The 9,351-nt window shown below is 61.8% G+C and overlaps 1 protein-coding gene across 4 annotated transcripts in view; it reads left to right on the top strand.

The window, feature by feature from the left end:
• Window positions 1-1,129: 1,129 nt before the first annotated feature.
• The window catches only part of Mpp3 (membrane palmitoylated protein 3), a 35,149-nt gene continuing 26,927 nt past the window's right edge, over window positions 1,130-9,351 (top strand). For 2 of the 4 annotated variants that reach the window (XM_023718230.1, XM_023718232.1), the window contains exons 1-10: window positions 1,130-1,223; window positions 1,896-2,031; window positions 2,197-2,315; window positions 2,434-2,511; window positions 3,522-3,602; window positions 3,730-3,867; window positions 4,381-4,462; window positions 5,681-5,766; window positions 6,195-6,269; window positions 8,220-8,416. In XM_023718230.1, coding sequence (XP_023573998.1) covers window positions 2,007-2,031; window positions 2,197-2,315; window positions 2,434-2,511; window positions 3,522-3,602; window positions 3,730-3,867; window positions 4,381-4,462; window positions 5,681-5,766; window positions 6,195-6,269; window positions 8,220-8,416 — 881 coding nt within the window. In that variant the 5' untranslated portion in view covers window positions 1,130-1,223; window positions 1,896-2,006. The remainder of the gene's footprint in view (window positions 1,224-1,895; window positions 2,032-2,196; window positions 2,316-2,433; window positions 2,512-3,521; window positions 3,603-3,729; window positions 3,868-4,380; window positions 4,463-5,680; window positions 5,767-6,194; window positions 6,270-8,219; window positions 8,417-9,351) is intronic. The other 2 variants (XM_004633812.2, XM_023718231.1) reach the window with 2 other exon arrangements.

Genomic DNA, 9,351 nt, shown 5'->3' with positions numbered 1-9,351 from the left:
GCACGCTCGTTCACAATCTCGACACGCACAATCTCCCCCATGCAGTCTACACGCAAGCACGCTCGTTCACAATCTCCACACGCACAATCTCCCCACATGCAGTCTATACGCATGCACGCACGTTCACAATCTCCACACGCACAATCTCCCCCCATGCAGTCTACATGCGTGCATGCACACACGCGCATAATTTCCACACACACAATCTCCTCACACATGCACAAGCTCCACACACACAATCTCTACGGACGCATGCACAATTTCCTTACACACACGCACAATCTACTGTGGTTGTTTCCATAACACTTGCTGGTGTCTTGTCAGAAATCAGCAGGGTGGCTTGCGAGGTTTCCCAAACTCAGGGGCGGGAGCGCCGTGGAGGGGTCCTCCCCGACCCGAGTCTGCAGAAGGTCGCAGCGGCCCCTGAGCGCGTGGCAGCGCGGGCTTGGACACTAGGGGCCCTTCGCCGCCCTCGGGGACGCCGCGCTCGCCCCTATGCCCAGTGCTGCAGAGCCACAACCTGCAGTCTCGGTTTGGGGCTGACTCCGGGTACCCGCGAGAACGAAGCTGCGCGACACGCCCCGCGCGGCCTCCTCCCAGTCTCCGCAGGCCCGGCGCACTCAATCTACAGGGGTAAAGCCGGGTTCCTGTGGCATCGGACTCCTGGACGCCCCTCCACTCGCGGGGCCGGAGCGTGGTCCTCTGGCTCGGGGCCGAGGGAGGAGAGGGGCGTCCAGGCCGAGCCCCGCCCCTCGCTCCGTCCCGCCCCTCGTGCCCTCCAGCCTGCCGAGAGCCAGTCCCCGGCCCTAGCCCCGCCCTCAATCCCGCCTTCTGCTCCCCGTCCAGTTCCTCGCAGCCTTCGCCCCGCCCCTAGCCCCTCCCCCACAGCGTCCTCTCGCTCACCTTGCCCCGCCCCCAAGGCTGGTGCTCCAGTACGTGACTGGGATCCTCCCTCTTCCGCCCCGTGCCCCGCCCACTTAGCATTAACCTCGCCCCTTCCGCCCCATCCCCCGCCCCATGATTTTGGCTCCGCCCCTTCCGCCCTCCCGCTCGAGCCCCTCCCCTCCTAATCTGCGCCTTCGCAGTCGCGCCCCGCCCATACCCCGCCCCTCGCCCCACCCCCACGGCCGAGCCCGGGCGGGGCTTCGCAGGCGAGCGCCGCCCGCAGGAGCCGAGAATCCCGGTCCGCCCGCGGTCTCGGAGTCGAGGTCTCTGCGCACAAGGTGGGGAGCGCGCACGCGAGGGGGCGCGAGGCGCCTTGTGGGGCTCGGCCTGCGCCCGAGATACCGAGGGCTTCGGCGCCGCCCCGCCTGGGGCTCGGCCAGATCTCCGGATCTCCGGCCTGGACTGCCCTCCCCGCGCCCCTCGGGTCCTGGGGGGCGGTGTCCCTCGAGCTGGGGAGGGGCACGGGGCCGCGGCTCAGGTGCGGGGGATTGGGCGTGGGCGGGCCTGCGTGGGGCGACCATCCTCAGCCCGGCTGTCGGTACCATGCGTGGAGAAGAACGAGGCACGACTCCTTGTCTTCCCAGCCAGGTTTCCAGAGTCTATGCGCTGCGCGCCGGAGGCGCCGGATGGTCCCTGCGTCACCCCTTTACGTCCCGCCCCCAGGCTGGGGCTCGCGTGTGGATAGCGGGGGCTGAGGCCCAGCAGGGGTGGTTCAGGGGTGTCGTGGGCCAGAGAGGGTGGCAGTGACTGGGCACAAGTCTTGGCCAGGGCGAAGCGATCTGGGCACGGACAGTGACCCTCAAGTCACACCTGCACCCGCCAGCCTCTCTTCATTGGACAAGTGGGGTCCTTCCTGGGGTTTGTGTAGTGGGGAGAAGTCTGAGTGTCCTGGTGGAAGGCTTGGTGTGCAGAGGACGCTCTGTGAGTCTGTTTTCTTTCCTTTGTGAAAGGAGTGAGCAGTTTCTGTTCCTGGATCTGCTGGACAGCCTGGGATGCTGCTGTCCCGTGAGTAAGTGAAGTCGCCACTGCCACTTCCCAGGTGGGGGCACTCGGGACCAGGCATGCCCGTGCTGTCGGAGGACTCGGGTGAGTGTGTGCCCAACTCATGCCCTACCCAGCTCTTGTACTGCCCGTGTGGCCTCTGGAGATGGCCTCGCCTCCACACGCTGGAGACGAGGATGGCTTAGGGTCCCCAGGGGCAGGAGCCCCTTCCTGTGCCCCCTGCCCCTTGATTGCCTGTGCCCGCCTCAGGCCTGCATGAGACCCTGGCGCTGCTCACCTCCCAGCTGAGACCTGACTCGAGTCACAGGGAGGAGATGGGCTTCCTGCGAGACGTGTTCAGTGAGCGGAGCCTCAGCTCCCTGATGAAGGTGCCTCGGGAGGGTCCCCCGCCATCTCATCCCTCGGGGCATCTGAGCTATTCCCCTTGGGGTTTCTGTGGCCTTGGGCATTATGGGATGCAGAGTCAGTGGAACCCTGTGTCTGCAGATCCATGAGAAGCTGCGTTGTTACGAGCGGCAGAGCCCGACCCCTGTCCTGCACAGCGCTGTGGCTCTGGCTGAAGATGTGAGTCCCTGGGGCTCCCTGGGTGTGGCACCTGGCTGCCTCTTCTAGTCCATTGGCCCATTAGCTGGGGGCATCTTTGCGGGGGCAAAGTTAAGGGCCCTTCTCTTTCTCCCGCTTATCAGGGGAGACCCCACAAGGCCTGATGGGCTGGGGGCCTTGGGGACATGGTGACACCCACTCTCTTTGTGCTTCTTCTGTTGCGATAGACACAGAAGCTTTGCAAGGGGCCAGCACTTCACCAGCTGTCCTGACACTGGCACTGCGCCTCTGCTCCTGGGGCACAACGTGAAGTCCTGGAGTTGAGGGGCTCTTGGTGTGCCCCTGCTCACTGGGCTCCTGGGGACTGAATGATTGAACCCAAGGCTCTGGGCTGAGCTCTGTTCCCAGCCCTTTTCAGAGGGCGGAGGCAGTGTCCTGTTAAATTGCTTAGGCTGGACTTGAACTTGCCATCCTCCTGCCTCAGCCTCCTGGAAGGCTGGCATTGTAGATGTGGGCCACCATGCTCATCTGGTCTCCTCAGTTTTGAAGGGACACTTCGCAGTTTCCTGTGGCCTTGGTTCTGTGCATTGCATGACTGGGGAAAAGCTGTTCTGTGGCCAAGACCTGCTCCTGCTAACCACGCAGGAGGGCCTGGTGGGCCGGGCATAGAGCCCACACCTGGCCCTCCCGGCTGTGATGCAGAGCAGGTTGGGCCAATTGCCTACTTCCAGGCTGGGCTGCCTTTGCTACCCACTCTGTGATCTTCCTGAGGCGCCCAGCTCACAGTCCATACTGTGGCACAGGGCTGGCCAGGCAGAGCCAGGTTCAAGTCCTGCTTCTGTTACCGAGGGATGGGTGCTTTTGGGCCTCAACTTTCTCATCAGTGTCCTTCCTGCATTCCCTGCAGAGGTTTGCCCAGGGTTGGGGCTCCCTAGTGTGACTCCAGGGATTGGCTAAGGGGTCTGATTCACCCCTGGGTGACTGAGGCCAGGGAGGAGGTCCCTGAGGATGCACCTACGCCTCCATTGCAGGTGGCGGAGGAGCTGCAGGCTGCCTCTTCGCATGGTGACGAGAGAGAGCTGCTGCAGTTGCTGGCCACGCCCCACCTCAGGGTAGGGACCTGCATCAGCCTTGCCACCCCCAAGGCTACCCCTTGACTCGCAGCTCCTGGGTGGGGATGCTGGAGTGCCACACTGCTGTCCCTCTAGTCCCAGACCCATAAGTCCTGCCTCCTTCCAGGCTGTGCTCATGGTGCATGACACCGTGGCTCAGAAGAACTTTGACCCCGTGCTGCCCCCGCTGCCCGACGATGTTGATGAGGACTTCGAGGAGGAGTCAGTGAAGATAGTGCGCTTGGTGAAGAACAGGGAGCCCCTGGTGTGTGGCGCCCGCCTCTCCCCTTCCAGAGAGCTGCCCTGGCCTCCTGAGGTCCCCAGGGTGGGCAGCAGGAGCTGCGCTGAGCTGCCCTGGCAGCCCATTTGTGTGCCGTGCACCTCTTTGCCCTGGGCTTTGGGTCAGACTTAGGGTGTGCCCTGGTGCTCTCTGTGCTGGCCACCACAGCTCCTTAGTGCTGTCCCCTCTGCTGTTTCCTGTGCCATGTCCCTGTTTCAGATCACTGGCAGGGCACCATTGGCACCATGTGGGTGGCAGCAGAAGGCCAGGGACACTTCATGGTCGGGGTAGGCGGGTCAAATGTCCAAGGCATGCTTTGGCAGGCGCTGGCTGGGTTGGGAGTTTCCCGTCTCCCCGTCCAGGAGTCTGGTCCTCGGAGATGTCACAGTCACTGTGCTGGCCCTAGTGGCAGTTGCTGGGTTTTCTGCCTGAGTGACTGCAAGCTGGCTCGCGGGGCCTGGCCTCCTCCCTGACCTCCCTGTTCCGTGTGTGGTTCAGGGAGCCACCATCAGGCGGGACGAGCACACAGGTGCTGTTGTGGTTGCCAGGATCATGCGTGGGGGTGCAGCTGACCGCAGTGGTGAGTGTTGTCCCTGAGGGCTCCTGGAGTCCCCATCTGCTGGCCTGCTGGGGTTCCCTTTCCCTCCTGAACCACATGCCACTTGCATGGAAAGCCGAGGGCTGGGGTTCTGGGGCCCATAGAAGTGGCATACCCTGGCTTAGCTGCCAGCCTGGGGTGTCCCCTCCCTACCCTCCAGGGCCCATCCAGCTGTTCTGCCCAGGTGGTGCAGGGCAGGGGTGGCAACTGCTGAGTTGGGGGGGGCCTGGATTTGGGGTCCCGGTTGAGAGGCATCCTAGACCAGAGCCAACCAAATGCTCACAAGCGCCTTGACGACATTGGGGTTCTGACTGGGGAGTATCCTTCTCACTGCTGGCCCAGTGCCCACTGGAGCCACAGACGGGGCAGGATGCACACAATGCTCTCAGCAGTGGATGCCGTAGTCCCAGCTCCCAGGAGGCTGAGGCAGGAGGCTCACTTGAGGCTGATTTTGAGAGTGGCTTGGGCAACACAACAAGACCCTATTTTCTTTTTTTTTTTTTTTTTTTTTTTTGGTGGAACCAGGGATTGAACTCAGATCCTTGTGCTTGCCAATGAAGCACTTATCCTACTGAGCCATCTCCCTGGCCCCAAGACCCTATCTTTAAAGAGAAAGAAGCGAACACACCCAAGGCTTTTGATGGTATCATGACTGGTGTCCTGAGGTCGTGTTGCTCAGGATGGCTGCTCTTGGAGTCAGCCCGTACCCCAGGAAGGCGAAGGGTGGAAGCCCTCTACTTTCTCTCTCTCTCTCTCTGCAGTAGTGGAGATTGAACCCAGGGCCTTCACACTGAGTGGCGTCCCGAGCACTTTTTATTTTGAGCCGAGGTCTTGCTGAGCTAATTAGGTGGGGTGCAAACTTTTGGTTCTCCTGCTTTAGTCACCTCACTGCACCCCGCTAGTGAACGACATTTTAAGGAGGCAGGAGTTGCAGAGGGCCTGCAAGATAGCTCAGCAGACCAAAGTGCCTGCCTAAGCAGTGGGATCGGAGGTTCCTTTCCTGCGCCACACGCCAAGCCAGCCCCGCCCCAGGGCGGGCCGGCTACAAAAAAAAGGATTAAAAAAAAAAGTTGCAGCAGAGGAACACAGCTTTCTACCCCCCTCTGCATCTGAAGAGCAAAGGGCCTCATCTTCGGATGAGGCCTGTCCCATGTTGAGTCTGCAGCCAGCTCCTGCGCTGACGCTGCCCTGTGTCCCCAGGCCTGGTCCACGTTGGGGATGAGCTTCGTGAGGTAAACGGTGTCGCTGTCCTGCACAAGCGGCCTGATGAGATCAGCCAGATTTTGGTCAGTGCTGCTGCCTGGGGGCTGGGGTGGGGAGTGGGCTCCCCAGGGGACTTACTGGTGCTTCAGGCCTTGCTTGCTCTCTGGGGAAGGGCTGTTGCCCCAGGGCCCCCTCCTGGTTCTCTACTTTCTGGCTACGTGGCTGGATAGAGTTTCGGACAGCTCTTTGTCACCATCATGATCACGACTGGGGAAGTCGAAAAGGAGAGGTTTCTCTGAGGGCAGGGCTGTGTGAGCAGCCCACATCTGGGGAGGGCCGGGTCCTGCCCATCTGGGGAGTGAGCCCAGGGGTGCCATAGGCCCTCAGCCTGGTGCAGGTCCTGCGGTTGAGATCATGAGCTGGGCGTGTGTAGGGAGGGCACCAACTCTGACACCAGAGGGGCTTTGGCCCCTGGGGCCCCAGGGTGACAGGCCCTCCTTCCTATCACCAGGCCCAGTCTCAGGGCTCCATCACCCTCAAGATCATCCCAGCAACCCAGGAGGGGGACCGCTTCAAGGAGAGCAAGGTAGGGCCTGGGCTGGGTGGGTGCGGCCCGCGTCCTCAGACCTCTGAGCAGGGTCTGGTCAGAGGTGCCTGCTCACAAGGACAGGGCGGGAGGCAGAGGAGAGAGTCCGGAGCAGACCCTGGCCGAGCCTCCCCTGTTGGCTGCTGTGCCTGGGTGACAGGGACACTGGAGCCGCGCACTCAGCAGCCACCTGTGCGGAGCAGGCAGGGGCAGTTGCAGCAGCTGGAAGAGTGCAGCTGGGGCTCCCTGGAGACATCCCCTCTCAGAGGCTGGGGCTGATGAGTGGGAGGCTGTGGGGAGCAGGGCGAGCTCGAGAGGTGGCCCTGCGCAGGGCTCTGGCGGGGTGCTGGTGTGGGGCTGGGGTCCTCCGAGTGATGGCCCAAGTGCTTCATGAAGGTTGGGCAGCCTGCTTGGGGTCTTGGGGTCTCTCAGTCAGTGTACGTGGGGCCCAAGTCACCAGCAGGCACCTGGGTTCGCCTCTGGGTCCCCCTCTGTCACTGTCGGCACGGTAACCCTCAGAGGTCCTCATTGGGCTGGAGGTTTCCATCTTTCAGACACCCCCGGCCTGCTCCAGCTGGCCTGTTTGCTGGATTTTGGGCACTGGGGATGGAGCCAGGGCCCAGGCCTGTGGCTGGGCTGCCTTCTTCCCATGTTGGTGCGGAACCTTCCTGGGCAGGTGCAGAGGCAGAAGGGTGCTGATCAGGGCCACTGGGTGTGTGTTGCGGGGAGCAGCCGTGGGGATGGCACCCGACACAGAGCAGAAGGTGACGGGCTCTGATGCGCAAGGCAGGGACGTGCGTGGCCCGACCGCATCACAGCAAGGGAAGAACGCTCTTTTTGTGTTACTAGGGATTGAAGCCAGTGCCTTGGACACGTGGGGCAAGTCATCTCCCAGAGCCGCTCTCCTAGCCCTGTTTATTTCTATTTACTTTTGGGATGGAAGTTTCCTGAATTGCCTAGGTTGGGGTTGAAGCCTCCTCCTTTGGCCTCCTGCACAGCTGGGAGGATGTGTGTGTGTGTGTGTGTGTGTGTGTGTGTGTGTGTGGTCCTGGGAATCGAGCCAGGGCCGCCCTACCACTGAGCTACACCACCCCTTGCTCGGGTGTCCAGGCTGGCCTGAGACTCGCCATCCTCCTGCCTCAGCCTCCTGTGCGCCCTACTCACTCTGACTGCTGCTTTGTGCGAGGCAGGTTCTTGCTGGATGGAGAGTCCTGCAGCAAGTAGCTGTGCACCCCCTGCATGGCTTCCAGGGCTCTGGCATGGTCGGGGGTCCTGGTGCTCCAGAGGACGCGCAGGCACTGTCCCCAGGACCTCTGCTCGTTGACCCTTCCTGAGTCAGCTGCTGGGGTCAGAGTCCCTGGTCCCCAGGGTGCTACAGCTGTGGCTGGCGAGGGCTTCTGCCCACAGTGCTCAAGTCAGGACGAGCTTCCCTCCTGTGCTGGTGTGCAGAGGAGGGGCAGGCCCCGGCTTGGGAAGGCGCTGAGCCCAGGGTCTGCCCATGGAGGGGAGGCAGCAGGCACCTAGCACGAAGTGTCCACGTCAGGGAGAAGGGCAGTGACAGTGGCCATCTGTTAAGGCTCTGATTGTTGGGGGATTTCCAGGCTGGGGCATCCAACATAAGTGAGGAAGTGTAAGCAGAGCTGGGTGTGCCGGCACACACCTGCTCCTAGCAGTCGGGAGGCTGAGGCAGGAGGCGCTCAGTTGGAGCCCAACCTGAAAACTTAGTGCCGTGGAGACCCTGTCCCAGAATAAAGGGCTGGGATGGAGCTCATTGTGGAAGCCCTAGGCTCAGCCCCAGCACCACAGGAAGGAAGTAGAGCAGCAGAGACTGAAGGAAAGAATCACCAACAAGGGAACGCTCCAGATGTGCTGTGGGTCGGCCTCTCTTCCCCGAAGCCCCAGCCTCTGCATGGCTGTCCCCTGCGGCCACTCATGGAGCCCTCCCCGCAGGTGTTCATGCGGGCCCTGTTCCACTACGACCCCCTCGAGGACCGCGCCATCCCCTGCCAGGAGGCGGGGCTGCCGTTCCAACGCCGGCAGGTGCTGGAGGTGGTGAGCCAGGACGACCCCACCTGGTGGCAGGCCAAGCGCGTAGGCGACGCCAACCTCCGAGCTGGCCTCATCCCCTCCAAGCAGTTCCAGGAGAGGTGGGTGGGGGCAGAGGCAGGCGGGCAGACGGGGTGGGGCCGACTGAGTGCTCCCCGGCTCACTCTGTGCTGTTTATCTCCCGCCTTTCTACTCCAATGCTGCTTGCAGAGATGGGGGCCTTGTTTTTCTTATTTCTCTTTTTAAATTTTGCTATACTGGGATTGAAGCTAGCCTCTTATATTTCGAGACAAAATCTCACTAAATCACTACATTGCCTAGGCTGGACTCAAACTTGGGATCTTCTTGCCTCAGCCTCCTTGAGTGCTGGGGATGACAGGCGCACCCCACCACATCCAGTGTTTTGTTTTTTACTTTTTTTTTTTTTGCGGAACGAGAGATTGAACTCAGGCCCTTGCACTTGCCAGGGAAGCGCTTATTCTACTGAGCCATCTCTCCAGCCCCCTTGTTTTTTACTTTTTAAGAGTGATGTTTTGACCCTGGCTGCTCCCGTAGGAACACACGCCCTCTGGGGTGTGCTTTGCCTGCTCACTGGGCACTTCCCCCTCCATCAAGAAGGTGGGCTCATCACAGACCAGGCTGGCCTTGCGCTGGGCATCTTGTGCTGCCGGGTGGTGCTGGAGTAAGCTGTCCTTGAACACACCCAGGTGTAGGACAAGGGAGCAGGGTCCCTGGGGGTCAGGAGGTGTCCAGCAAGGGTCCTGGCAGAGGGCGTCCCAGTGCCTGTCCCTGTGTGAGGGGCCGCAGTCACTGTGCGAGTGGAGACTGCTCAGTCCCAGGCCATTCACTCTGTCCAGGCCCTGGCCGCACATCCCTGGTGCCCCATGTGGGGCATGGCAATAACTGTGGTGGCTTCCTGGCAGAGCCCCCCGACTCCAGAGCTCTGCAGCACCTGAGGCTTTGTGGGAAGTCCTCGGGGCTCCCCAGACCTGCAGCACCCTGAGATCTGTGTACCCTGTGCCAAAATGAGTGGGCT

The sequence above is a fragment of the Octodon degus genome, unplaced genomic scaffold (assembly GCF_000260255.1).
Source record: "Octodon degus isolate 3935 unplaced genomic scaffold, OctDeg1.0 scaffold00056, whole genome shotgun sequence".
Lineage (NCBI taxonomy): Eukaryota > Metazoa > Chordata > Mammalia > Rodentia > Octodontidae > Octodon > Octodon degus.
This window is presented reverse-complemented; position numbering and strand designations above follow the sequence as displayed.